Here is a 27,857-nt window from a genome sequence, read left to right on the forward strand (position 1 = left end):
GGTTTTCTGAGGGGATGCCAAGGATCTGTAATATTCCGGACTTCAAAGCATGAAGCTGGGGCCAGCCTGGGGAGCGGCTGGGCCACGGTAGCCATGTTTGTTGTGGGCAAATGGTGGTTGCTTTCCCAAGGCATCAGCCAATTGAAGCACAGAGATCTGCATATCATTTGGGCACCACAGCCACGTGCAGCCGGGTATGGAACTGTGCAGCTTGCAGGATGGGATGACCAGAGAGCACATCGTCTGGGTCCTGTGGCTGTGTGCAGGATTTGTAGGGGCATGTGCCACCCCAGACCAGGCATTTCAAGAGGCAGCAGTTTTCCTGCAAACTGTGTGTATGCCATAAATAAATACGTGTCTATATGTTTGTTGTGATGTTACCATCTTGGAGCAGTTGGGACCCCTGGGTAGCAAGCATCTTTCTAGTGCAGGAAAAAGAAAGGGAAGCAAATGGTGTGGAAATGCATAGCAAATTGGGATGCAGTACACAGCGGGGAAGCAGAGGGTCAGCAGCCAGTTTGGGCTGTCACAGCTCTGTGTGTCTGTGGGGTTAAACCTCCTGACCCCCCTGGGGGGAAGAATCTGTCTCACCCCTCTGGCCAGGGACTTCGAAGCATCCATCATCCTGGGGCAGCATTGTCAGAGGGGAGGAAGGGACTGGGAGCTTTATGTCAGTGCGTGATGTGAATGTCCAGGGCATCTCTTGGAGGAACCCTGCGTGTTCTGGTGCAGGCAGAGCTGCAGTGGGTGCCGAGTGCTGGGGAGCACCCTGGGCTCAGTGGCTGCCAGAGGTGGGTCCCAAGCTTGTGCCGCTGAGAGCTTCAGCTTTGCATTGTCACCGAGCAGCACCGAGCAGGTGACTCCTCCCCGGGGAAGCCGCCGAAGCCTTTCACACCGAGACCCGGCGGGAATTTATGCCCCCGGGGCAGCCGTAACGAAGATACTCCAGGACGGGGTTTACCAGGAGCGGCCCCCGCGCCCGCCCCGCCCCGCCGTGCTCCCCCGGGGGCGCCGGGCCGTGAGCGCGGCTCGGGAGCCACCTCCCGGCGGCTGCCGGTACTGCACCGGGACTCGGCTGCGCCGCTCGGCCGCGGGGAGCAGGGGCCGGTCCCGGCTGGTTTGGTCCGACTGTGGGGGGGCCAGGGGAGCAGCAGCTTGTGGGGGCCACAGGGAGAGGGTCTGCGGGGTAGACGGCGAAGCGAGGCCGGCTCGTGTCCGGGCGGCGGGATCCTCCCGGTTCCTGCGGTGCTCAGACACACAAAGTTCAGTGCTGTAAATACGGGTGGACTGCAGGAGTACTGTGGTCAGAGCTTTCTTTTTTCTTTCCCCCAACACCGAGTGAAAATAGCTGCTCCAGGGTATGTCTAATCACAAACCGATTCAGGGGCAGTGGAAATCTTCCCAGCAGGGATATGGCAAGAGTTCAGTCTTCAGCCAGAACAGTATCTACCTTGCAAGAGATTTTTCTGACAGAGCCCTGTCTCACCAAAATGTCTGTTGAATCAGGAGGTAAATTCCCGTTCACAGCTGAGGCAAAAATCGGCTGTTAGGTAAGGATTCACATCAGATGTCGGTCACTATAAACTCCATGTTTGCCTACGTGGGTCTGGGAACTAGACTGGGACCAGCCCTGCGAGCATCCTGCTCTGTACCTGCCACAGCCGACTGCTGGGGACACCCAGCACAGGGTGTGCGGAGCCTGGCAGCGTTGGGTTGAGCTCTGTGGGTATCTCTGTGGTACCAGCTTCACAACTGAGCCGGCTGCCTCTGTCCCTAAAATGGGCATGGTTGTGCCAACCTGTTTGGAAAGTCCCGAGGTCCCCAGCAGCATCACTGGGAAAGTTGCTATGCACTGCTATTATTATTTTAAATAATAATAAGCTGGCCTGTGCAGCTCCCCTTTTGGAGCCTCCCTGTTGTTTGGTGCTGGGCTGTTTGCGCTGCATGCTGCCGGCCTGACCCCCACCCCCAGCACAGTTTCAAGCCAAACATTTTCTTCCTGTTTTTCTGAGTGGAGTGCGTTTCTTGTTTCATCTCGTTGGGTGAAGCCGATGCAGGGAAGGCAGCAAGAGCAAGTCTCTATGGCAACAGATGTTTATCGAGCCCGAGATGAGGCACAGGGTTGGGGAGAAGCACTTCAACATCTGGGATGGGGCCCGGGGCAGCTGCCACGCTAATGCCACGCTGGAAGGACTGGGAGTGGGGCTGCAGGGCCGCGGGTTCCACTCCCTGTCCCCTCAACTGCAGCCCAGCTGAGGGATCCTGGGCCGCTTCCTGCAGGGAGACGCTTGGCTTCTTACAGGGGCCTTTTGCATCCAGGGGGGATCAGCCCCGCCGTGGAGCGGGTACCGGTGGGCTGGCACAAGCCGGCACACACTCTGCATGGCCTGGGCTGGGGAGCCGTGGGGCTGCACGTTTGCTTTGAGCTGGGTGGGGGGGGGTCCTGCATGTTTGCTTTGAGCTGGGGGTGGGGGGTGGTGTCCTGGCCATGTCGCTGCCCCATCCTCTGTCTCTCCAAAATACATCAAGGATTAACGCCCCCTCCCAGAGCTCTCAGGAGCTGAATGAGGGCTGCAGATGGGTTGAGTCTCCTGAGCGCTGCTGTGGAGTAGCGCAGCTGTGGCCCATCCTGTCTGCAGGATTTGAGCTCAGGGGCACATATTTCCCATTTTTTTCCGCAGCCGTAAGGGACAGAAAGACAAGCAGAATGGTGCCGAGGGCGCACAGAGCTCTCGGAGAAGGGGCTGCAAACACTCTGGGATCCCCCCGAGGCTCCTGGGCCGGGTGGCTGCCTTTGCCAGAGCAGAGCTGGTTCTCCCAGCCCTGCAGCCAGTGGGAACGAGCCGGGCCTTGCGGTCTCCTCAGTGTGTCAAGGCTGCCCACTCCATGCCAGAGCTCAGCACCGTTTACAGGAGGCTCCCGGTGCACTCAGAACAAATACTTTTAATTGCTTTAGGTACACAACATGTATTAACTGTCCCTGGTCCAAACTAAGTTGGAGTTGTTCTGCCTTGAGCAGATGGGGAAGTTGGGGTAATGCGGATACCTGGTCAAGGTCAGACTGTACATCAGTGCCAGCTTCCACAGCAGTGCATCCGGCATGCATCCCAAAGCTTGGGAGAGACATCTCCCTCCAGAACTTGGTCATTCTGGAGGAGCGTGGATCAGTGATTTGAGGAAATTTTGGGAACTCTGTACAATTATCTGAGGCTGGGACTGGTTGTCTTCATGAGCCACGTCCTTCCTCATCTTGCCACACATTTCTGCTAGAGTTGCCTGGAACTCGGAGGCTGCCAAGACAGGAAAACACAGCACTGCTGTTACTTATTTCATGTACACGCAGCCTGTGGGTATCGTCTGGGGGTACAGGGTGCTGGAAGTGCCAGGGAATTAGGTTGAGAATTACTTGTCCTTATGGATCTCCAGGCACATACGCACAGTAAGGGCAAGCAACAAACTTATGTCCTTATTTCTCTTACAGCCACAGACAGGCACATGCAGAGCTGCAGGCAGTGAAGCATTCATCCCTCCTTTGTGAAGCTCACACAACTGCCCTCCTGCCTGGACCCAGCCACACAGAGGCTGGAGAGCAGAGGGACTAGGCAGCGGCAGGCAGGAGGGATGTCCAGCCCTCCCTTCTAGCCCAGCAAATGCCCTGGGTGCTTTCAATGCTGACCTGGGCAGTAGAAATTGGGTCCCTCTGCTTTGGTGCAAAAGGGTCTACCATGCCTTGCAGGGAGCGGCTGGTGGGCAATGTGCAGCATAAGCTTTCACAGATGGACAAAACCCAGAGAGACCAAGAGCAAATGGGGCATGTTTGGTAGGATGTGCTAGGAGCACTTCCAGGAGGCTTGCTGGATGTCCTTAGAGTCAGTTACCTCTGATGGGGGGGGGTTAGTATCTTCCTCCCCAGCATCCCAGAATGAGAGCAATTCCCAGCATCACCGGCAGCTTCTTGGCAGGAGGGAGAGGAGCACTTGAACCTGCAATGCCAAGAGGAGGAGTTTGCTTGGTGTCCAGCTCCTGCCCAGGTGAGCAGGAGCCCCGTCCCCCCAGTAGGCTGTGACATGGGGGAGCTTGTGCAGGGGCTTTGGCACCCACAGCCACCCAGTCTGCTCCCCCCAGGGACAACGCTTTGCTGGCCTCAGCGCTCTGCGTCTCTTGCCCCTACCTGCCAAGGGCTGAGAGCTTTGCTTTGGTGTTGGGGACATTTATTCACCTTGTATTGGGTTTGTGTGGCAAGGTTTTGGTAGTGGGGGCGGGCTGCAGGGGTGGATTCCAGGAGAAGCTGCTAGAAGCTGCCCCCATGTCTGATGGAGCCAATGCCAGCCAGCTCCAAGACAGACCCACTGCTGGCCAAGGCCGAGCCCATCAGCAATGGTGATATCTTTGGGATAATGTATTTAAGAAGGGGATCAAGCTCTGCACAACAAACTGCAGCTGGACAGAGGTGTGAGAGCACCAGCTCTGCAGCGCCCCAGGTCGGTGCAGGAGGAGGCAGGAGGGGCTCCAGGGGCCAGAGCAGTGGTTCCCTGGCAGCCCCCGACGAGGCAGACAGTGCCCCCAGCCCATAGAACCCACAGGAGAGCAGACCCCCACCTGCAGCCCGGGGAGGGCCCCACACTGGGGCAGGGGGTGCCTGCAGGGGGCTGTGACCCGTGGGCAGCCCGCCCTGGGCCAGCTCCTGGCAGGTCCTGTGGCCCCTTGGGAAAAGGAGCCTGAGCCGGAGCTGGGCTGGGGCAGGGCTGAGGACCCTGCGGGGACCCACGCTGGCGGCTGTGCCTGGCATGCACCCACGGCGGGGACCCACACTGGGGCACGGGCAGAGTGTGAGGGGGAAGGAGCGCAGGGACGGCATGTGAGGGACTGACCCCGTCCCCATCCCTGTGCCGCTCGGGGTGAGGAGGGGGATAATTTGGGAGTGAAGTTGAGCCCGGGAAGAAAGGAGGGGTGGGGGGAAGGTGTTTTTAAATTCTGGTTTTGTTTGTCATCCTACTCTGATGTGAATGGTAATAAATTAAACTAATTTCCCCAAATGGAGCCTGTTTTGCCCGTGAACAGTAACTGCTGTGTGATCTCCCCGTCCTCATCTCGCCCCACGAGCCCTTGGCTGTTTGCTGCTGAGGAGGGGGCGCCGGGTCCGCTGGGTGGGGCTGGGGGTGCCGGGGTGGCTGGGTGGGCGGCCGGCAGCCAGGGCAGGGCCCCCCGCACAGTCCGCTCGCGCAGACCCTGCCAGGGCTCGGCGGGGCCGGGGGCGGCGGGTGTCGCTCTTCCCGCGGGGCGGCGCTCACGCAGCAGGGGCCGCAGGGCCGCCAGGGCGCCGTCGTGGGGCTCGGGGGCGATGCCCAGCAGCTCGCAGAGGAGCGCGTAGACGTGGACGCTTTCAAACGGCTCGACCACCAGCCCCTGCTTGAAGGCCGGTCCGACGGCGCGGAAGATGGTTTTCATGTTCATGGCCTCGTTGTCAAAGCCGTGCTCCCCCTTGTTGAACTGGACCTTGTACCTCTGCAGGGGAGAGTGGGGGTGAGTGCCCAGTCCCTCCTGCCCCCCCATCACAGTACTGCTGGCTGCCTCCACCTCTCAGCGCACATCTCGCCTGCTGTGTTCTGCAGCTGCAGAGTTTAACAGGCTGTGTGGTTTCATCAAATCACAGAATGGTTTGGGTGTGAAGGGACCTTAAAGACCATCTAGTTCCGTGCCCCTGCCATGGGCCAGGACCCTTCCCACCAGCCCAGGTCGCTCCAAGCCCCGTCCAGCCTGGCCTTGGACACTGCCAGGGATGGGGCACCCACAGCTGCTCTGGGCAACCTGTGCTAGCACCTCACCACCCTCATAGTAAATATCTATATCTAATCTAAATATACCCTCTTTCAGTTTCTTTGAGTTTTTGGAGTTGACCTAATAAACTGCAGAAGTGGAGGGTGCTGCCTAGACACACCTCTCAGCAATTATGTCTTGCAAGTTCCCTCCCTTAGTGTCAGTGCATCTGGATTTTGTTGTACTGAGGAGCTTTACAATGGGAAGATGCCTGCTGGCCTTGGCTTTGGGCCTTCCCTTAATGCCAGGCTAGGAGAGGATCCTGCAACAGATATGTTGTGTTTGTGCAAGTCCTGCTCCAAGACTTCCGGACCTTTTATCTCCTAAACAGCAGAGAAGGTCTTTACAAAAAGATGGAGTTTCCATCAGTTTTTAGGGAGACCAATCAACACAAAGGCATAAAGCTGGGTAGATACTGGGGTGCTATGAGAAGGAGCGGAGGAGAGATGCAGATTCCCCAAAAGACAGCAAGATATGTCTGCGCATACATCTTACCCCATGGATCACGTATCCTGGATCGCTGTACAACACGAGTGGGGTGATCCGGGTATGGTTGGCATAGTGGAATCTCCTTGGAAAGTCTGCTTTCTTGTACACGTGTAAGTTTGGGTGGGCATTTTTCAGGACTGAATACACATGCTCTAATTTTCCTTCTTTTGGCACCAGTAGTCCATTTGGTCCATAATCTAAGAGTTCAAACTGGATGTCTTTGAATGTGAAGTTCTCTACTGCCTTGATGTGGATCTCGTTGCTCTTTATGACAGTCTCCATGCCATGGTCAGATGTGATGATGAGGTTGAGGTTTGATTCCAGGCCGCTTTTCTGGATACGCTGCCTTAAGTAACCAACAGTTCTGTCCACCTGCTCAATCATGGTTTTCCTCTGTGGGGATTCGGGGCCGTACTTGTGTCCTGTGGAGTCTGGCTCACCAAAGTAGAGGGCAATGAAGTCAAGGTTGTTCACCGTAAACCATTCCATGGCGGTGTCAATGTTCTCTCTCCAGTTGGTTTCATTACTGTAGTTGAAGAAGAGGGGCTCCACCAACTTCATATTCACTTCTTCCCCTTGATATTTTGCTTTTCCTCCAGGGAAATAGATAGAGCCTGTCTTTAAGCCCTGTTAATGGAGACATTGCATAAACTCACCTGAACTCACTTTGCAGCATCTCTCCATCTGTCAGTGCAACCATCTACTAATGTGGTTAGTTCATTCACCCCCCTAATGTCTACCTCTGTCTCTAATGAGGTTTTCTTGCTCATTGCCAATTAAAAGTGATTAATTGAAAGCACTGCCCTTCCCAGAACTCCTGCACATTGGCTTTCTCACTGCGTTAGTAACATTAGTTACAACTTTGGAAACACTGAGCTGTTTGTACCTTGCATGGACCCTCCAGCCATTGACCGTCAAGACATTAAGGTGTGTTTTACTCTGATCATATAAGCACTCACCCTGAAGTCAGTGAAGCCAATAAGGCAGGTAAATACAGGCAAAGGTACATGTCTTGGGCCAGGTCTCAGGTCCACCTAAAAGCCAGATTCAAAGCCTACTGGGACCTAGGAGGGCCTTGCTGAAGTCCCCAGCACAGATGGGACCAGCTCCTGACAGTGCTGCTCAACCATCCTGAGTGAGGCTGCAGAAAGGAGGGATGTGCCTCAGAGTGTATGAAACCCCCGGGCTCATGATGCTCCCTAAGGAACCAGCTGAAGTTTCTTTAAAGAGGAAAAGGATAACCTGTTTTATTAATGTCTTAATAAAGCTGAAATGCATCTATTATTTTTTGCTATTTTTAATAGAATGATCATAATTATTCCTGCTGGTGTCTGGGGATTTAATTTTTTTGCTGGTCTAATTAGCCTGTCGTTTGCAGTCAGGATGTTAGCTCATGGCCACTAGAGATCGTGGCTTGCCTGTAGCTTTTACTACATGATTGCAGGCAGGATCCGTCTGTGCGTGAGAGGAGGCTGCTGCACTTGCCTGTCTCTGAGCAGTGATCCAGATGGGCAGGCTGCCGTTGTCCCACCAGCTGTCCACGCCTTGCGTACTGTGGTAGGGCAGCTTCTGACCCGTGCTGGTGTTGAACCACATGTTGTGAATCACCCCGTGGTTCTCCAGGTATCTCCCTGTCAGGAGAGATGGAGGGGCCAGGGGTGAGCCAGGCTGCGGCTGGAGTGGGGGTGTCTCGCCCCTTCGCTGGGCAGTGGGCTGGCTCTGGGTCAGCAGAGAGCTTCTCCTTCCCCTCCCAGCTCTCCCTTCACCTCTGCTTTGCCTTCTTCCTCCCCCTGCCTCAAACAAAGTGGGTTTCTCAGGGCAGGGAGTGTGATGCTCGAGGGATGTCTGCTCCTCACGTGGGTGGGCTGATCCCAGGTGGGTCTCACTTGCATCCTGAGTGGGGGCATCCTTGTCCCTGGAGGTGCCGGTGCCACCTGCAATTGCTCCTGCCCTTCTTGGTGCAGGCAGGGTTCCCCGTTATCCTGCATTTAATAGCTTTAGTATTTCACTTTCTCTGTCATTCACAACCCATGAGGTCAGCATGCAGTAGAAATTCCCGTTAGGAATGAAAGGCTTGTGCTTTGTACTGTTAACATTTTATGCTATTTTTATTATTATGGTCCTGAAGACTGCACAGTTACTTCTGCATGATATCCCTGTCCTCCCTTGTATTGACAATGCCTCCCTGCCTTTTTCCCATCAGCAGATTTCATTAGCATGTTCCACTCTTTTATGCCAAGGTTATTAATTAAAATATTAAATAAGATTGGCTCCAAAATCGATTCTTCAGGAATTCCCCTGTTGCCCTCCCTCCAGCTTGACAACCTCCTCTCAGCATCACCTGCTGTCCTCTTCCCTGTAGCCCATTACTTCCCCACGTTAGAGATTTTATACTAATGTTCATCTCCATCTTAACTAATGATTTCCCATGTGGCCCTGTATCAAATACATTACTGAAGTCCAGAAAGATTAAATTTAGTGCATCTCCCTTGTCTAAAAAATAATTTATCTTGTGAAAGGAGGCTATCGGGTTGGTCTGGTGCTATTTACCTTTGATAAATACAGGTTCAGTTCCATCACTTTCTGCAACTATTGCCTTGCCTCTATTCTAAAGCTTTGCCTGCTACTGAGGCTGGATGGCTGCTTGACTTAGTGTCCTTCACCGATGCGTAAGCCTTAAATTTGCCCTTCCCCTTCCCTGTGCTGCTCCATCTGGCCCAGGGCTGGCAGGGACTCACCGGTCAGCAGTGTGAAGTGACATGGGCTGGTGATGGTGATAAAGGCAGGAGTCATGTACTGCGCCTTCACCCCCTCCGCAGCCATAGCGTCGAGGTTGGGGGTGTCTACGTCCTGGTCATAGTTCCACCGAAAGCCATCAAAGGACACCAAGAGGACTTTGCTGTGGTCGGGTACCTGCTGCACAGGGACACATCTTGCTAAAGAGAGGGCAGCAAACAACAGCCCCAGTGAAGCGAACATCTTCATGGCCTTGAATTGGAATAGCTGAGACATCCAGAGAGCTCACAATTAATACATGCAGGATGGGACTAAGTTCAGTTCTTATCTAATCTTGCAGTTGCTGATCAGGTGCATGGCTTCAGCAAGCACTTCATATCAGAATGAGTCTCTTCTCTGTTGTTTGCCTAACTGAAGTAGATTAGCTTCGATTTCCTTCTGGTTCAAACACCGAATCTGCCTTCTCCATCAGCGGCACCAGGTGTGATGTCAGTATTCCGGAATGGGAAGAATTGCTCCTGTGGCAGTGCAGAACCTGGCTCTGCACCAGCCTGTGCCCCAACTGCCGGCTCTCATCCCATGCTGGCTCCCTGAAGCCTGTTGCCGTGTCCTTTCCACACTCCTGGCTTTTGGTGCCCTGCTCTTTGGTCAGCAGTTCAGCTTCAAAAGGCAACTCACCCACCTCCTAGGGCCACTCATCCACCTTGAGAGGGGTGCTCAGAGACTTGGAAATGAGCCTGGATTTACTTGAGGTTCTCAAGGTGGCTTTGTGGAGCTACATACTGGGGAAGAAGGCTCTTCCCTGGATCTTGCTCATGACAGCAACCCTCAGAGATGCTACAGATGATGAGCCCAGCTCTGAAGCCCCCGTGTCCCATCAGCCCAGCTCCCACTGCTCAGGCTCTGCTGCTTGCTGTGGATGACCCTCATTCACATGTGCACTACTGAGCTCCACTGTATCAGCGTCCCATTTTATCAATATCTGCTGATTTTATGACTTCTCTGGGGTTTAATCATTGCTGACGACTCAGTTCTCAGCAAAACTGAGTTTAAGGCTTTTGTAGACATATAACAGAGGTTGCCTTGGTTCCCCAGGGTCTGAACTCTCAACCTTTTTGTCTTTGTTGATCTCCTTCTGCTCAGGTTCCAGATTTATTGCTCCATGCTTTGCTTCCTAATTGCCCAGCCATCCCCGCCCTTGCCAAGCAGAGCTGTCTCCACTGGTTTCCCCAGCATTGTCTGGGATCATTCCTTGATCTCTTTCCCGAGGGTGAGCTGGGCAGATAAGTCCCATGCACATGCCATGGTTCATCCTTCCTGGCACATGACAGTCTCTTTGTAGACCTGAGCATCTCTGAGTATTTCTGCCTGGACTGATTCCTGAGGGTGCATTGGTGTCTCAGTCGCCTGTGTTTCCTGAGTGTGACATGGGATAATTGTGCAAGGATACTGCAAGAGGTCTGAGTGACCCCACCAGGGACCTCATGGCCAACACAAGCCAGGAGCGCAGCCTTGGGTGATTTGTTTGCAAGACAGTGGAAACGAGCCCAAGCTACGCTGAGATGGAGCCTGCTGAGCCCCGTGCCAACCCTTCCTCCTGCTAATGGAGAGCATGGAGTGAGTGTTGGTCTGATGGCAGCCCCAGGGGAAATCCCTTTGCTGGGAGCTGAGCCTGCTGGGCTCTGTGGGGCTCTGTAAGGCTGTGTGGGGCTGTGCTGGGCTCTGTGGGACTGTGCTGGCTTGTGCAAGGCTGTGCTGGCTGTATGGGGATCTGCTGGGCTCTGTGGGGCTGTGCTGGCTGTGTGGGGCTGTGGAGGGCTGTGTTGGGCTGTGCTAGGTTCTGCAGGTCTGTGCAGGGCTATGCCAGGCTGTGCCAGGCTGTGTGGGGCTGTGCTGGACCTGTACTTGGCTGCACTGTGCTGTGCAAGGCTGTGCTGGGTTCTGCTGGGCTGTGCCGGGTGCTGTGGTGCTGGAGGCTGCCAGTGTGACCAGTGTGTCACCATGCCCTGGGTTCGGCCAGGCTGGCACAGGCTCTGCTGGGTTGTGTCTGTCCATTCCGGTAGGTGCCATCTGTCTGGGCAGTGGTGAGGAGCTGCGGGTCGGGAACCTGCTCTGCCAGCCCTGGCACTGCCCTCACTCACGGAACAGTTTTGTTATCAGCACTTGCTATCCTGGGTCTGATATTGTCCTTTCAGCCAGGACAGAGGGGCCTGGCAGGCACTGAGGGTTTAAAGGGCTCACATAATAAAGATGTTATCACTTCCCAAGTTCAGGGAAAGTCCTAATTATTCAGCATGTTGTTCTGAGGTGGGTCAATTAAGTCCCTATGCCATTGCTACAGCGCAGGGGAAGGTCCCGATAAGTTATCATGTTCATCGGCTCTGCTGGGAGGGAAGAGGCTAGAGAGAAGGAAGCACTGCTCTAATCTTGGGGGAATATTTAATGAGTGTCCCAAGGCACATCTTGATATTCTGTACATGAAGAGCATGAGACACAGATAAAGAACATCACCTTTGGCCACCCAGCCTGGGGATGCTGTCAATCTCCAATTAAAAAGGCCGATGCTGTTGACCTTGCACTAACAGCACCCCAGGCGCTTATCCTACAGCAAATGTGCCTGAGGGGCTGTGGCTGCTCTGGGGCCACCATGTCCCTGCTCAACACCCTCCAGATCATGGGTCCCTTGCTGATGGCACTTACCCTGCATCCTTGGAAACACACATGAGAATGTACAGTGAGCAATGAGTTGTCAGTCCTAACACCTAATTGGGGAAGATGGTCCCTCCAAAGGCGTGTTGGGGCCGAGACTGCTCTTCCCACACTTTTGCACCAATTAAGTGGGTGAAGACAGATGAAGGGGCTAGAAAATAGAAATCGTGAACACAGAGAAGTCATCCACCAGTGGAACTGCCCTGTTTGTCTGAAACATGCTGCCTGGGGGCCCAGCCTGTTTCCAGCCTTTGGAAAAAGCGACATGCTGAGCATCCTTTGGGCAAAACCGCAGCTCCCCTGCAGCATGCAAATGTATATGGGCAGTGCTGGGCAGCTGCCAGGGGTCTGTGCTGGGGGGAGTGGCTTGGTCGGGCACGCAGGGGCTGGGCAGTTTTCCTTCTTTGTTTTTTATTTTTAGAGGAAAAATTAAATTGTAAATTTCTCAGGGGTACCACTTGAATTTTAGTCGGGAGTGTCACGCTTTGTCCCACACGAGTAGTCACTCGGCTCTGTGGGGATCGGTTACTGGCACGGCATGAGCTGCTCCCTGGTGATGGCTCTGACAGCTGAGCAATGCCTGGGCAGGGCTCCCCAGGTGAGACTGGTTGGCTGGAGGGGGGGTTGGGGGGGGTGGCGGGGTTGGGACACTATACAAAAGCCCCTCCCCACCCCTAAGAGCCCTTCTCATGCTGCTGTGCCTGAGCACAGAGGGAGGAAGATGCTGGGCAGTGGAAGGATGGCAGAGAGCTGGATCTGAGCGACATCAAGAGAGGTAGGGTGCATGAGGTGGGTGTCTCTGGGTGGGGGCTGCTTTCTCTGGAGACAAGCTGAGCTGCAGCCTTCTCTGCTCCCTGGGGAGAGCCCCTTCCCAGGTGCTTGCAGGATTGCTGCAGCCTGCAAATGGTGTGCTTGGACATAAGACAGTGGATGAATTGATGGAAAGCAGGTAGGTGTTTTTCTTTTGCTCACCTCGCTGTCCTGTCTGGAGCAGCTCTGCTCTGTAGGTCAGTTGCACTGTCCCAGTGTTTTTTGCATATTGCAGCCTGTTGGAAAAAGGGTGAAGGAAGGGGAAAAGGGAGAGAGAAGGTGGCCAGAAGGGTGAGGAGAGAATTGAACAAAGCAGCTGGAGATGCCCTGGTTTGGTCTTCACACTAAGCCTGCCTCCTTCATCAGTTTGGTGCAACCCAGATGCAGGGTGAGTGCAACGCTCCCAGCCCATGACTGCCTGAGCACCAAGGGCCTAGATAAGCTCATTAGTGTCATGGAAATATCTCATGCCAGGAGGACCTTGGGGTTAAAGCCATAACGCTGCCCTGATGGGCAGACCCAGGAGGAGCTCTGCAGCTGAGTGGGTCTGGAGTGGCTGTGGGGGAAGCACGTGGAGCTACAGGGTGTTGGATGAAGCTGTGGACTGTGTGGAAGCTGCTGGGGACAGGATGCTTTGGGGGAGCTAACGGGTGTGCAGCAGACCCTGTTTTGCTACCTGTAGAGCATGGCCAAGGGCAGCTCTTTGAGAGGAGGTTGTTCCTAGGCAGAGCTGACACCCAGGTTTGCTCCCACCCACTGCCATTCGGGAGAGCCAGTGCTGTCTGGGGGTGTTCAAGCTGCTTTATCCCAAGCATGGCCAAGGAACTGGGATGCAGGTGAAGAAAGTGCTGATAATGGCCTCCAAATAGGGAGCAGAGCAGCAGCGATGGTGTGCTGCATGAAATCCAAAGCCAGGAGCAGCCCCGGACTTGGCGTGAGCCCTGAGGCAGATGGAGGGAGGAAGATGCTCCAGCCAAGCAGCTCGTAAAGGCTGGAAAAGAGGCTTTGGTTGCTGCAGGGGAGCTCTGGCAGGGCCTCGTGTCTGTGCCGGGAGGGTATCACCCCTGTGAAACTGCTCCCTCGGCGCTCCTGAGAGCGCCGAGGCTGCGGGGAGCTGTGCCCGGCCGTGTCCCGCTGTCACATACATCGCTGTCCCCGAGCCTGGGCAGGGCCCGTAGCGGCACGGGGCGGGGGGGGCCGTTCCCCGGGACACCCCCGGCAGCGCGGCCGATGCGCCGGGCCCGGCCGCCAGGTGGCGCTGTGCAGCCGCCGCTGGGGGCGGGCTGGCGGGGGATCCCCGGGGGGAGGTGGGAGCCCGAGGCGGGGCGCGGACCCGGTGGCCCCCTCGGGAGCGTCTGCGAGGGGCAGGCGGGCCGTAGAAGGGGCCTGTCCCGCCGCCCGCCCGCCCCTCGCCCCGTGTGCAGCTTTGCCCGGTTGTCTGTTACCAGCCGGGACGGGCAATTTCCCACCTGCCCCCCAGGGCGGTGCTGAGTGCGGCCGCGTTGGGTCCGGAGGAGCGTGTGGCGGGGGGCGCTGAGCTGGTCCGAGCTACCCACGGTCGGCGCTCGAGTCTGAAAAGCAGCAGGTGAGACGGCACTGTGACACCCCTCACCCCAGCCCATGCTGGGTCACAGGGCAGCTGTCCCTGTAGGGGTCTGGGAAAGGGGACAGTGGCAGGAGTGTCTTGCACAGCCCACGGTGACAGGATCCAGTGGTGTGTAGGGATGGAGCAACTGTCCTGTGCTCCAGGAGGACCAGGAGCAGCCTCCTGGGATCAGGGCTATGATTTTGGCCCCAGTGGGAGAAAAGAGCCTATCCCCTGGGAGGGACCTCTGGGGACAGCCGCTTTGCTCCTCTTCACAGCCATGTACAGAAACTTTGCTTTAAGCACACCCTCAGGCTGTAATGCTCCTGAGACATCACTAGCTATGTGCCTGGTCCCAGAGGACTCCCTTGCATGGACATCAGTGCTGCTTCTCTCTGCTGGCTCGGGTATGATCAGGCTCTTGGCCACCAGGTTTCAGCAGGTGTGGGAAGGGGAGTAGCAGGGGTCAGAATTGAGGGCGACAGGCTTGGAAATGTGAAGGGAGCACGGAGCTGGAGTTCAGTGCTGGGGTTGGGCTGGCTTGAGGAGCTGGGTGTTTGATGGAGTCTGGGGCAGGAGTGTGGCAGGGTCTGGAAGCCAGGGCTGAGGCAGCTGCAGCGCTGTCGGTAAGACCTGGAGGTTGTGCCCACTTGCTGCCTGGGGCTGTCTGCCTTCCTGGGCACTAAATGTGCTCATGGGTTAAAAATCGAGACTCTGGAGAGAGGAAGCCCCTTGCCTGGTGACTCAGCTGAAAGCTGGCACCACCCAGATGTGCTCCAAGCATGCTGGGTCAGAGGGGGGGCACTGGGACATCTCTCAAGGTTGAGGCCTGGGCAATCCCTGACTTTGCAGCAACTCTATTTACTTGGGCTTGTGCAACACCTTCTTGGGAAGGTGACCTCTTTGCCATCCAGTTTGAACTTCTTCTGTGTGGTGGCCCTTGGGGAGCAATCCAGCACAGCGCTCAGCATGAGGAGAGGGGCAAAGGGACAAGAGCAGTGAGGAAAACAGCTCTGCAGCTGGCCCTTGGCTGAGGAGGCAGCTGTCAGCCAAGCAGCATGGGTGCAAGTGAGGCTTTGCATGTCTCTTCTGCTCCAGTTGATCTCCCCTGAATGTCCATAGCCACCTGCACCCTCCTGGGCTGGGTCCCACGGCAAGGACCAGCACCTGAAGTTCAGTGCAGCCTTTGGTCTGCAGGAGAAAGGCTCATGGCTAAAACCCTGGCCCTTCCTCTCCCCAGTCAAATAATGTCCCTGAATGATGATATGGGGCTTGAGTCCCTTCTCTTCCCTGCCAGCAGCAGTCCCATTTCTCCTCACACCCTTACAACTGTTCCTGAATACTCATGTCTGGTCCAGAGTCCGTGGTGCTTCCTGGGGCTCAGCACTCTGTTATTCAGCAGACCATGGCCTGGGCTCTTCTTTCTGCTCCCTGTTGGGGGTCTGTGCCCTGAGGAGCAGAGGGGGTCAGCCCTGACTCATGGCTGCAGCCTGGTTCTGCTCTCCACCTGGGACCCTTCCTCTGCTGCTCAGTTAAACCCGGCATCCATCAGATCATCCATCAGATGGAGAAGAGCTCCATCAGAGCCTAGGGCTCTTTCTCAGCTTTCTTAGCTAATGGCTGTGTCTGTCTCCCATTGATCCTCAGCTGCAGAGCTCATCGATTAAGTACATTTCTTATTACACTTAGTGGTATTTTACTCCTTTCTGTGCTTACCTTGTGCCAGATGCTCACCCTGTGCTTCTGCCTGCCAGGAGGAGAATTCCTCTGCTCAGAGAATCGTTCCCCCTATGTGCTGGCCTTGCTCTCCTCCCCTCAGTCACCACCCCTGCCCTCTCCCTCTGCCTGACTGGCCTTTATTCTGCTTTCCCTGCCTGCCTCTTCCTCCTGGACCAGGGCAATCCCTCTGTCTTCTAGTTCTTTACTCCTTGGTCCCTGCTCCCATGCCCTCCTTGCAAGTCTGATTTTTCTCCCAGGCAAAGCACTGAGGCAGCCATGGTTCCCAACACTTCAAGTGGGCTACGAGCCTCCTGGGATACCCTGACCTATACCCTGCCTCTGCATGGCTCCTACCGAATATCACTGATGCCTCCACTGAGCTGCCAGGGACCTTGCACTAAACTCCTTTCCAACCTGGTGGTGCCCCTCTCCCTGCTGCTCACTGCAGCATCCCTCCAGCTTGCCAGAGCCCACCTCATGCAGGGCCATGTTGCCTTTCTGCAGTATCTTGGCTGCCTAGGGTACAATCTTACAATGAGTGGTCTGGATGTGTCTTACAGAGTGCATAGATAGAGCTTAGAGCTTCTGGAGAGCAAGAGGGCTCCTGCCTGATGCAGTTTTCTCTTGTCATTACTCCCTGGGCCTGGTACAGAGAGAAGGGGATGAAATGGGTCCACATGTCAGCTGGTATCACCCACTTGGGGCAGAACAGTCTTCCTGTAAGGTTTGCTAACTTTTCTGCAGCAAAACAGCATTGTCAGTCCAGCAACTGGAACAGCCCTGGCCTGCTGTGCTCTCCCTGCCAGCAGCTGCCCAGCCAGGGTGAGAGGCACCAGCCAGGGCACTGTGTTCTCTTTTGCCTCCCTGCCGAAACACCTTCACACTCACCACACACTGTATGTTGCCTCACTCTCTGCCTCACCTCCTTTCAACTCTCTTGCATGCATCATTCAAAAGCCATAACTTTATTGGGCATAAAATATTTACTTAACTGAGCTTTTTGCAAATATTCCCCTCCATTATTTTTCCTCCTTTTGGGAGCAGACACTGCTTCTCCTGTGCTCTCGAATGGCTTCTCTTAAATAATACAACAAGAACATATGAACATCCAGTAGCCTTTTTCTTTCTCTTGAAATACTCATAAATATAACGGTGTCACCAATCCATTACAGCTACACTAGGACCGTGGCTCAGGAACACCCAGTAGCAGGGGCCCAGCCTGTGTAATCACCTTGCTGCTGGAAGAGGGACAGACAGGAAGGTGCCTAGGGAGGAAGCACAAATACATGAGAAGCTCTGACATGATGCAGAGTATATTAATTAAGAAATGTTCTTTCAGAAGGGACAGCTGAAGCTTGGCAGAAGAAAGTGCAGGACTGAGCGCTCCCAGTCTGGTCCCAGCTAGGATGCTGGGCCAACTGCTTGGAACAAAATTCCCTGCAGCAGCTAAATGGCTGGTCCCTGGGATGCTGGCCTGAGGGATGAGGATGCTTGCTGAGGGCTGGGCGTGCTAAGGGGCCCTTCCCACTGCAGGCAGCAGCACGGGCAGTCCACAACAGCTCTTAGAACAGGATAAAGATTTTTTAGGAGCTTGAATAAGCCAGAAATCGGGGATGTTTTTCGCAGAAACAGATGTGTGTGTCAGATGGTGAACATGTTCATCCCTCATATGAAGGCATCCAGCTGCACATCCACAGTTTTCCCTGCCGTGGGCTGGCATTTGGGTGGATGGGTCTACCCTCAGCGGGTGCCGTGAGAGGGCCCGTGTCAGGGGCCTGGCAGTGGGCTGCGCTGTGCCCTGGTTGGAGCTGTAGCTCCTGTGCGTGGGGCTCCCTGGGTGCAGGATGTGCTGCGGCCAGGTGTGGGGTGTCACACTGCCCACCCTGGGGGCTGCCAGGCCTCGCTGTGGGACGCACCGTGGCGGGCGGGGGGCCTGACCCCTCCGGCCCGTGGGGCCGGCGCTGTCCGCGGTGCTGGCGGCGGCGGCGGGGACCGGGGAAGCTGCGCGCTCCCGGTGAGCCCGATCTCTGCAGTTCTGCCCAAACGCTCGTGGGATCCATGGGCTTTTCCTTCTCTCGGGTAGGGTGTAAAGGTATCTCCGAGGGAGGGAAAACTGCACATGGTGGGCAAAAAGTCACATTGGGAGCACCACTGCGGTAAGGAGGAAAAAAAAAAAAAAAAGACCCTGCTCCCCTGCATGTGTGCTGTCATTGCCCTCGTGATCATGCTGCCTATAAAGAAACAAGTAGTTCAATGTGCTGGGAGGAGGATATGGGGATGCACCTGAAGTTGTGTCTCCCACCTGGGAGAGCTGGGTGCGGTGAATTTAATATCCCACCTGCCTGCACTGATCTCCTTTGCTGGCCATTACCAGTAACAGCTGGGACAATTTAAATCTAAAGCTGATCAGGCAGGGTTGTGGGAGAATCTTATGGTGTGAGTGGCTGAGTGGCAAAATGGCAGATGCATGTTGCTGAGTCCAACTAATGCAGATGAGAATGTGTTCTTAACTACAGACCCATGAAGCTGGCCTTTAATTTCATATTTCTTGCTCAGGAAAAGAGACCTCACCATCGCTGTGGGTAGTTCTGTGAAGATGTCGTCTCAGTGCCTGATGTCAGTCAAATACAGCAAATTGCTTGTTGGTAGTTATTAGGAAAGAGACTGAAAACAAAACAGGCAGCAGGATTATGCCAATGTATAATACACCATGCTGCAGTGCAAATGCTGTGTGCGGGTTTGGTTGCCCAATCACAAAAAGGAGGTAGTTGAATGAGAAAGGTAAAGCAAAGGATGACAGGGCTGATCAAAGGCACTGAACAGCTTCTGTGTGAGAAGAAACTAATAAAGTAGGGCTCTCTTGGTTAGAAGAGAGACAATAGAGGTGACATAGGATAGAGTTTTATAAATCCAGGAGTGATATAAAGGTGAGAAATAGGGAATGGATATTCACTATTTCTCATAGATAGGTGGCATCAAATGAAACAATCAGGCAACATTTAAAACACAGATGAAAAGAATTTTCTTTTTTTCATGCAGTGCCTCATTATGCTGTGGAACTTGGCACCCCAGGGGGGTTCAGGGACCCACAGCCCCTGGTTCAGAAAGCAATTAGGCAAGTTCATGGAAGATGGATGCATTAGCAGTGATTAAGTGTGGTGGTGCAGATGCAAGGCCCAGCACAAGGAGTGATCTGCTGTTGATGGCTGCCTGGCAGCTTGTGGCATGACGGAGCCTGCAGGCAGGTCCTGTGGGCCTGGTTCAGTGCTTTGCTCTGGTCTCCCACCTAGCTGGGACCCCCTTCACCTCCTGCCAGCGTGGCCTCCCCTTCCTTTCCCAGGTTGGATATGTGGCTCCATGGACAGTGGGGAGGAGAGACAGAGCCTGAAGCGGCTTTGACCCCAGTGTATAGCCAGGGCCAGGCCATGAGCAGCTCAGTGTGTGTAGCTGTTGCTGTGCTCTGTCATTCCCTCTTCTGTGGCAACCTGCTGTCACCAGCCCTGGCCCTGCCTGGAGCTTAGCTAGCCATGTTGTCAGCTAGCCCTGGCTTGGGATGTGCCTTTGTGTCACCGAGGACTGTTTAAGTGTTTCCCTGTTACAGCCAAGTGAACAGACCTTTCCCTGTAATGCTGGCAAATCCCTGTTCCTGAGGAGCCATTAATTGATTTCCCTTTTCATGGTTTCTCCCCTGTCCATGTTCTCCCTGCCGGTGCTCCCAGTCAGTGGCTGTGACGGGCAGATCCTGAAATTATTGATAAACACTCATTGGGGCTGGAGCCTGGGAAATTGCCAGCAACCCCAGGGAATTTCTCTCTTGCCAGCATCATTTTTCTTGATGACATGTTCCAAAGTTTGTTGGGGAGCGGGCAAGGCCTCCTGTTAACTTTTTTTTTTGGTTTTATGCATGGGTTGCTTTAAAAGATCCCTGCATAAAAGGAGAGAGGAGAGGCTCAGGAGCTAGCACCTACAGTTATCTCTGCCCTCTAGCCTGTCCCCAGAGAGCGCAGGGCTGGGCTGAATTCTGCTCTGAGCTTTGCCCAGGCCTGCACCCCCCCTTGCAGGTCAGCCTCACTCTGCCATGCCACTCCTTGCCTCTCCTGGCTCAGGACTTCTTGAACCCAACATGACAGATCCCTGTTTCTTCTTCTGAATCCTCTGCTCCAGCAGGCCGTTACCCCTGTCCTGGCATGCATGCGGGCGAGGACGCCAGGCCATGGTCTGAGCAGGTAAAAGAGCCAGCGTGGGCGCAGCAGTTGGAGCAGGACACCCCTGTCTGGAGGCAGGACAGTCCTTGTCACCAAGGAGCCCAGCTATGGCAAGGGCTGGCAACCTGTCCTCCCCACTGGGCAAAAATAAACTCAACCCCCCCCATGGCTGATCCCTACTAGACCAGTGTCATTTTTCCCTGGGTTGTGCTCTGTGCCCAGCTTATGCAGCACATACAAATGCGTGCGGCATGTTGGGTCTCTAGCTGTTGCTCTTTCTGGAGCTTGGAGCATTTTTCTCTCTGCTAGGTCTGCTAATTAGTGGGAGGTTGTGGATCAGGAACAGAGGGAAATGTCCTTCTGCAGTTCTGGCACTAGAAATAATTGAGCCATTTTTCACCTATAGCCAATCTAATTCTGTCCACATCTTGATTTTTCTCTTAATAGTTTGGGGATACTGTTGGCAGCCATGGGATTCACAGCCATGTCCAAAGCTTTTCAGTGATTGCCTTGATTTCGTGCTCTCTTGCTAACTGGTTGCTGTTTTCTTCTTAGTTTTTGCTTAAGCTCCTCAGAGGATGGGAAAGGAGCTCATTTTAGCCAAGCTGTATTTGCCTCTGCACTGATATTCCTCAGTCCCTCTCCTAGGCAGGCATGCAGGATGGTGCACCCAGTGCAGCTCCTCTGCAGCCAGCAGCACATGTCCCCTCATCCATCACTCAGGTCTGGTCCCTGACCCTTTCATGTCCTGTCCTGACTGCAGGCAATGTTTCTGCCTCTGTTTGCCTGGGCAGGGGCTCCTGTCACCTCCTCAGACCCCTTTCCTGGGTGCACAGGTGGGTGATGATGGGCAGCAGCTCCTTGGGCTACGGCAGGGTGGGAAGCGGCTCCGGTCTGCACTCCCCGGGGTCAGTCCTGCTGCCTCCCCCGGCTGGGCAGCCCCAGCTGGGGCTGTGTGGGCAGGGGCTGCGGGCAGCGGGCTCCTGCCCACCGGCTTGGGGTGCAGGGCCGGCACAGACCTCACATGGGGCATTGCTGCCTGCTTGGGGCGGCTTTGCAGAAGCAGCTGATCTTGCTCTGTGCCTACCGAGCGTGTTCCTGCACACTCCGGCACTCCCAAACCAGCAAAAACCCCATTACAGTTGTCATGGAAATTAGAAAGTGTGTCTGCCTGAGTTTCCTCGGCACAGGGCTCCGTATTCCTGGTGACTTGTCCATCAAAGAGCCTCTTGCCGCGCTGGTGCGGGAGCAGCTCTCATGGGGTGGCCGGGGCTCCGTGGGCAGCCACTGTCCCTCCCCCAACGCTGGGGCTGGGGCTGCGATGTGACGTGTCAGCTGCCGGCTGGCCCAGGAAAGTGAAGATGTTCACGGCACACTGAAAGGTGCGATTTGTCAGTGCAGGTCCCCAGATGCTCAGGGCCTGTCAGGCATCAAGAAAATCCCATACATCACGGGGCGGGTGCTAATCCCCTTTTTTTTGTTTTGGGTGGGTTTTTTGGCCATTTTATTTTTCTGTGAGTGCCAGAGTGCTGCAAGGAAAACTGGGGCAGAAGAGGAGCAGCAGCATGAGAGCTGGCCCTGGGCACAGGAGGGTTTGGGCTGATGAGCTGCAGAGATTGATGGATGCAACTTGCCTTCTCATGGATTATAGGAATCTCTCCCCTCCACATGCACATTTGGAAGTGAGGAGGCTGTGGTGTGTGTGTCAGGACACGAGTGAAGGGGCTCAGACATCTTCCCCAGCTTCACCCTGCTCTCCGCATTTGTCCCTCTGTCTGTACACATGCGCATGCATCTGCGTGCAGATTCAATTGTTTTCTTTAGAACATTTTCTTTTTCCAGTGTTTATGGGCCATGGGATTGGAAGTGAAGCATCTACTTAATTGCTGTCAGGCAAGGAAATGGGTTATAAAGTTGCCAAGGGAAAAAATAGATCACTCTGGGGTAAATGCAGGAGAGCAGGGCTGATGTAAAGAGGAGGGGGAGAAAGGCAGGGGATGGGAAGAGATGAGGGGGGAGAATGAACAGGAAGGGATGAGCAGGCAGCAAAGGGAGCTGGCTCAGGGAGGGATGTGGGGGCTCTCCTTGCCTCCAAGCTGAAATGGCACCTTCTGTGCTGGGCACCTCTCCTGGCACTGAGGGGTGAAACACTGCCCAGAAAGGGAAAAGGGTTTGTGCTGGGAACATGCCGGGGCTGGGGCAGCTCCTCCCCATGGTGCTCTCTTTTGTTTTAAAAACCATGGATCTACTAACATGATGTTTCCAGACATGTCCTGACACCACTCAGCGTGTGCTGGGGCAGCAGGAGTGAGGATGGCCAAGTGCGAGACCATGCAGGGGTGTGCCAGGGCATGAGTCAACCTGTCCGCCCTCTCTCGGGAGCTCTGCTCAGGTCCCCCAGGATGGCAGCATTTGCCTCCTTGGTGTTGTGAGCAGGGCTGCTGGAGCACTTTGCAGAGGTAAAATTGGGAGAAGGGAGCCCCGCTCGTCCTCCCCGATTCATGGCTGCCGCCACTCCAGTTCTAGGCTCTTGGCTTGTGACTCTCTTAATCTGCATGGCTTTCTTGTTTCCTTCATTATCTCCCCCAGTCTAACCCCCCACCATGTCATCCTCATTGCACGGCTCCTCCCTCTCCTGTTCACCACATTACTGCAGCAAGAACTCACTTTCCCATCTTTTAGTCTCAGTGCCATACATAAAAGCACTCTGATGGCCATGGCGTGATAGCAAAGACAGAACTTAATTTCACAGCATTTTCATATAATACTCCATAAAACTGAACAAATTTGCTGGAGTCCAAATCCATCTCATTATGCAGAGTCATTGAAAGGGAGGCTTTTACATTCTGGGACTCAGTGCTCAACTAGGGGGTGGTACAGAAGAATAGAAAAATAATTAATTAGGTGCTGCTCTGGATCTTTGATCCTGCATTGCAAGGCACATTAAATAAAATCCTGGCTCATGAATAAATGCTGCACGGAGCTCTATTTTTCTGACCTCACGCAGAAATGTTTCAGTGAGGCTGAGGTGTATGTGGGGAGGTCCCTGGCCTGAGCCTGTGCCCCAGGAGCAGGGCAAGGAGGAGGAGATGGAGCAGGGCAGGATGTCTGCCCTGGGGTGGGAGCAGTAGGTTGCAGTGACAGCCTTGCTGGCTTGGTTACAAACAGCAAAGCCCGAACAGGGCTGCCATGCTCTGGCAGGGTGCTGGGGATCAGGATGGGATGAAGGAGCCACCCAGCTTCCCCAGAGCTCTGCTGTGGTCCTCTGCTATCCCCATTGCTCCCAGAGACCTTGCTCAGCACATCCAGGGTCTTTGCCCTGCCTTGCTGTGAGAGGCTTTGAGGCAAGGAGCCATGCCTGCAGAAGTCTGGGGATGGTGGGATGTGTCAGGGTCCCTACAGTGATCCCCATCCTCCTCCCCCTATCCCTTGCACTGAAGTCTCTCCTCTGTATGCAGCTGCAGTTCACCTCTCAATGGTTGTAGGCTTGAGATTCGTGTGGGGTTTGTATTTTTTGAGTAATGCACTTTGTGAGATGTAAGGACTGAGGACCCAGCCACACCAGGTGGGTGGGCAGTCTTGGGGCACACCAGGCGAAGGGATCCCAAGTCTGAGTTGGGAATGAGCCCTTGCACACTTTCACTGTGCTTTACCTGGCAGCAAGGGCTCTCTCTGCCCTGCCTGTCACTTGGCAAGAACAGATAATTAACCCAGGTGGGGGAGTGGGAAGCCTCAAGGAAGGCTTTAAGTTTGGCTTTATTTGCTGGCATCCCCTAATATCCTGGTGTGGGAGCAGGTCCTGGCTGGGGCTCTTGTGCCCTGATCAATCGGCAGTGCTGCTGTCCCACGGCAGGTGGCTCGGTGACCTCGGGGGCAGCCATGGTGCTGGGCAGGTGGATTAAAAACGCACCGACAAGGCAATCCTGCAGAGGAGAGAGCTCGCTTCACCTCACACTGTTAATTAATCTCCGAGCCAATGAGGATGCTCTCATCTGGTCTTTACTTAATCCATAACCCAGAAATCCTCAAATTATGTCATTTGTTCAATACAGATGAAATTAATTACTCTGGGAAATAGGCAACAAGTTACATTTCTGATGCCCCTTATCGCATAATCAAATCTACAAAGTGCTTTCCGTGCAGCCGCAGTGGCAGTGGTGGGATTGCCTGCAGCAGGCATGAAATACTGAGCAGCATCCGCTATAAATCTGGCACGGTGCTGACTCTTACAGGAAGCCAATGGCCGAGCGAGGCTGGGGACTCTGCAGGAGTGCTGGCGATGCAGCAGCGAGGGCAGTGCAGCCGCCATGCACTCCTCTGCTCTACCCACCGAGGAACCAAGGGCTTAACTACCTGCCTCAGCCCTGCCACTCCCTCCTGTGCCTGCCACCAGCCTACCTTTTATTTATTACCACTTATTGGGGTCACAGATACAGCTTGTGGGGCTTCCTGGGGGATCCAGAGGCCCCCCCCAGAGCCTGGCCCCTTCACCTGGGGCTCTGTGCCTGCAGGATGCATCCCTCCACCTGGGGACTTTGATGAGGCAAGGGGAAGGTCCTCATCAGGATGTATCAGAAGAGCTGGGTACAGAATAATAGCGATTTACTCTTTATTGGAGTTATCACAGGGAGGAGAGCTGGGATGTGAAAGGCAAAGGCTATGGCAGCGGCTGCGGGAGTGCGGCAGGGGTGGGAGCGTGGTGCTGGCTTTATGGGTGCTGGCTGTGCAGCATGATGGCCTTTGCTCTGCCTTGGGGGGGCACAGTATGGAGGGGTGGGCAGGTCAGACATTGCCTTTCTGCCAGGGGAGTGGGTGTTATCGTATAGATAAGTGAGCGCTGTATTCTTGCGCCCAGCCCACTGCACTGCCTTCCTGCTGCAGCACTAGGGTCGTCCTGCGTGGCACCTGGGCTTTGCCAGTTCCCCCCTTCTGCTGCTGCTCCTGCCCTTCGCTCTGGGCTCAGATGGTGCCTTTTTAATTGCCTGCTTGAAAAACCTGGACAGAGCACAAAGTGCTTCAGTGAGCCACAGAAGCTGTTGTCCGTTTGACCTCTTGCCCATCGCCTGCTGCCCACCTGCATTCCCACGGTGGCTTTGGCAGAGAAACACCCCAGTGCTGTGAGTGCCCCAACCGGGAGCAGTCCTGGCATGGCAGAAACCTGTGCCCATGCCCCTGACACCTTTAAATTCCCCTCCTGAGAGAGGGCTGCAGACTGGAAATGAACCCTTCCTTCCCTGCTTGTCCTGAGCATTTTTCCTCTGCGCTGGGAAAACCCTCCGAGGATTTTGCTGGAGCTGTTGGGGGGGAGCCAGTGTGCTCCAGTGCAGCTAGAGATCTCGTAGAGAGCACTAAAGACGATTCCCGAAGGCATAAGATCAAAATTTGCAGCCCAGGCGTGCTCCCTCCTCTCGGCGCTCAGCTGCAGAGTGCTGCTCTGGCATGTGAACTGCCGATCAGCTCCAAGTGTCAGCAACGCACATCCCCAGAAAAACGCTTTAATTGCAGCCTCTGGCCAAGAATGGGCTCTGGTGGCAGGACAAGCTGCTGGGCTGGGCTGCCCACACTGAGGGCCACCTTGCCCCCTTTCCCTGACTAGCTGGGGACCCCCAGGCCCTTCCTGGTGGGCTGGTTTTGGTGGGTCAGTTTTCTGGAGGGAAGGCTTTATTGTAAGCAGTTAAGGCAGGTACCAGCTTACATGTGACTAACACATTAGGAGCTGTTGTAACAAAAAAATCTATACTAGTTGTTTGCTAAAATGGCAGTAATGAATTGAAAAATATTACAAGCTGATCAAGGCAGCTATTTCAGGGCATGTTAGGGCCCTTAGCCTGGCTCTTCAGCTTGCCTGGGTCACCAGACACAGTAAAATCTATTCGGAGAAGATAGAAATGTAATTTCTCTTTGCCCTATCAATTTAAATAAATTATCTATTAGATTAGCTGCACTTAAAACAAAACAAGAAATCGATCCCACCAGCCACGGCTGCTATTAAACTATGTTTTGCACCACTAAACCTATAATTGCCAAAGGACCCCATGAAAGGAGAGCAGCCTGGCTGTGTGGTGCTGCTGGTGGGCTTGGGCTGTGCTCCCCAGGCCAGAGGAAGGGTCCAGGGGGGCTGGATGGACTGCCTGCCTGCCCCGAGCTCTTCTGCTCCTGCCACAGCAGTGGAGCCTGGGATAATTCATGGGCAAGCTCCCTCGAGTGCCCGGGCTCCCGTGGACAGCCCAGTCCCAGCCTGGGAGAGGTGCTGAGGTTGGGGCCAAACTGCTGGGGTCTTCTCCCTTGTGCATCCCTGGGGATTGCCAGCTCAGAAGTGCCTAACACCCCGGGGCAGGCGGTCAGTTTGATGTGTGATCCCACTGCACCCTCCACCCCCAGTTTGCTTCTCCAGAGCCTTGCTCAAAGAGTGAGGAGCCAGGGTGCAGGCAGAGTGGGAGGGAGGCAGGGACAGAGGCAGCACCCCTGTGGGGAGCTGGAGGAGGGGGGATGGAGTCCCTGGGAGGGAGGGCAGGCTTCTGAAGCAGCATTTCAGACATGGCTGTTCCCTTTTATTTTTTTCCTGCTGAAACTGCTGCCTTGCGCAAACCTGCTCAAGCTCCTCAGATAAATTAGCATCTAGGGGATTTTTTTCCTCTACGTTTTGTGCAGTTGCATAAGAGGGAAGAACAGAGGAGCCCAAGTAGCAGATTGCTTTGTAGAGAAGCGTGAAACAGCCACAGACAGAGCTGCTGTCTCCCTGCTGCTAACAGATCTCATGCATTCAGCTGGATGGAGCTCACGTGTGTGATCCAGGTATGTGTGGGATCGTTTGGGTGAGAGTGGGCAGGACAGGGAGACCAGGGGGGGCATACAGGTGGTGGGGACTCTTCCTGCCATGGCTAGTCATCTGGATGCAGCTGGTTTTCCCAGGTCTCCCGGTCTGCAGGATGGCCAGGCTCAGCAGAAGCAGTCCATGCAGGCAGCCCAGCCCTGTCCCTCCTGTCAGGAGAAGGCAGCTGCCAGGTCCTTGGCTGCTGCCTCTTCTCTACCTCTCCTGGTGGATCAAGAAGCCCGTTTGCGAAGAGACCCAAGGATGCTCAGAACGCACCTGCACAGGAGCTGGGGAAGCTGTGGGGGCTTCCCAGTGGGTGCCATTCCCAGTGAGAGGAGGAAGGTATCAGTATCCACTCAGCTGCCTCTCTCCCTGACCTAACCCCATTGATTTGTAACGATCCAAGTCTGAGGAGATGTGTGAAGCAATCAATATACTGGCAGCTCTGCAAGTGGATGCAGGGAGGCAGGGCATGAGGGTACGGTGTTTAACCCTCCCTGTCCCTGCTGTGGGTCCCACACCTCCCCAGCGCTCACGGGTCCCGCTCAGGTCCTGCTGGCCAGGCTGGACCGCCCCAGCGCTGCCCGGGGACAGATGGGTGCCTCCTGAATCACACTTGTCCCTCTGACCACACTTCCCCAGCTGAGCCGTCCCACCCGAGTGCACCACCAGCCTGGCCAGCCTCTGCCTTTGAGTTACCTCCCTTGGAGATTTGATTATGCCTGAGCAGTGGGGATGATGCCCTGGGGCTCCCCAGGTGCAGTGGCCTCCCACCCCTCTCCAGCTTCTCCCAAGAGATGGTCATGGCCCAGTGCAGGCTCTGCCCTGACCCTTGTGCCATTTGCAACCTCCTTACACACACCTGCATTATTGTTTCACCTTTCTGTAAAATCCCAGAAAGGATCCTGGGAAGAGCATGGGGAGAAAGGAAACAAAAGGGAAAAACCCCAAAAGACTCAAAAAGGCTCAAACT

The 27,857-nt window shown here is 54.9% G+C and overlaps 2 protein-coding genes across 4 annotated transcripts in view; one reads left to right on the plus strand and one right to left on the minus strand.

Annotated features, from left to right (window-relative positions):
• RBFOX3 (RNA binding fox-1 homolog 3) overlaps positions 1–27,857 on the plus strand; it is a 188,720-nt gene that overhangs the window by 3,655 nt on the left and 157,208 nt on the right. The window contains exon 2 of one of the 3 annotated variants that reach the window (XM_027801296.2): positions 26,722–26,865. The exons of the other annotated variants lie outside the window; for them this stretch is intronic. The gene's annotated coding sequence lies outside the window, so the exon portion shown is untranslated. The remainder of the gene's footprint in view (positions 1–26,721; positions 26,866–27,857) is intronic. 3 annotated transcript variants of the gene reach the window in all.
• On the minus strand, positions 958–9,285 carry ENPP7 (ectonucleotide pyrophosphatase/phosphodiesterase 7). Its single transcript, XM_055706311.1, has 7 exons — positions 9,045–9,285; positions 7,792–7,937; positions 6,313–6,933; positions 5,292–5,505; positions 3,915–3,983; positions 3,199–3,290; positions 958–1,128 (listed from the first exon to the last, which is right to left on the minus strand). The coding sequence occupies exons 1-7, from the start codon at positions 9,283–9,285 to the stop codon at positions 958–960; spliced, it is 1,554 nt and encodes a 517-aa protein (XP_055562286.1).

The sequence above is a fragment of the Falco cherrug genome, chromosome 1, assembly GCF_023634085.1.
Source record: "Falco cherrug isolate bFalChe1 chromosome 1, bFalChe1.pri, whole genome shotgun sequence".
In the NCBI taxonomy this organism is placed as follows: Eukaryota; Metazoa; Chordata; class Aves; order Falconiformes; family Falconidae; genus Falco; species Falco cherrug.

Excerpts from the sequence above, each read along its gene's own strand:
- ENPP7 (XM_055706311.1), bottom strand. The coding sequence starts at position 9,285 with ATGTTCGCTTCACTGGGGCTGTTGTTTGCTGCCCTCTCTTTAGCAAGA. Across the intron at positions 7,938-9,044 it reads TCACTTCACACTGCTGACCG|GGAGATACCTGGAGAACCAC; the intron begins GTGAGTCCCTGC and ends CTCTCCTGACAG. Across the intron at positions 3,984-5,291 it reads GGCCCTGCGGCCCCTGCTGC|GTTCAAGTGCTCCTCTCCCT; the intron begins GTGAGCGCCGCC and ends TTGGCATTGCAG.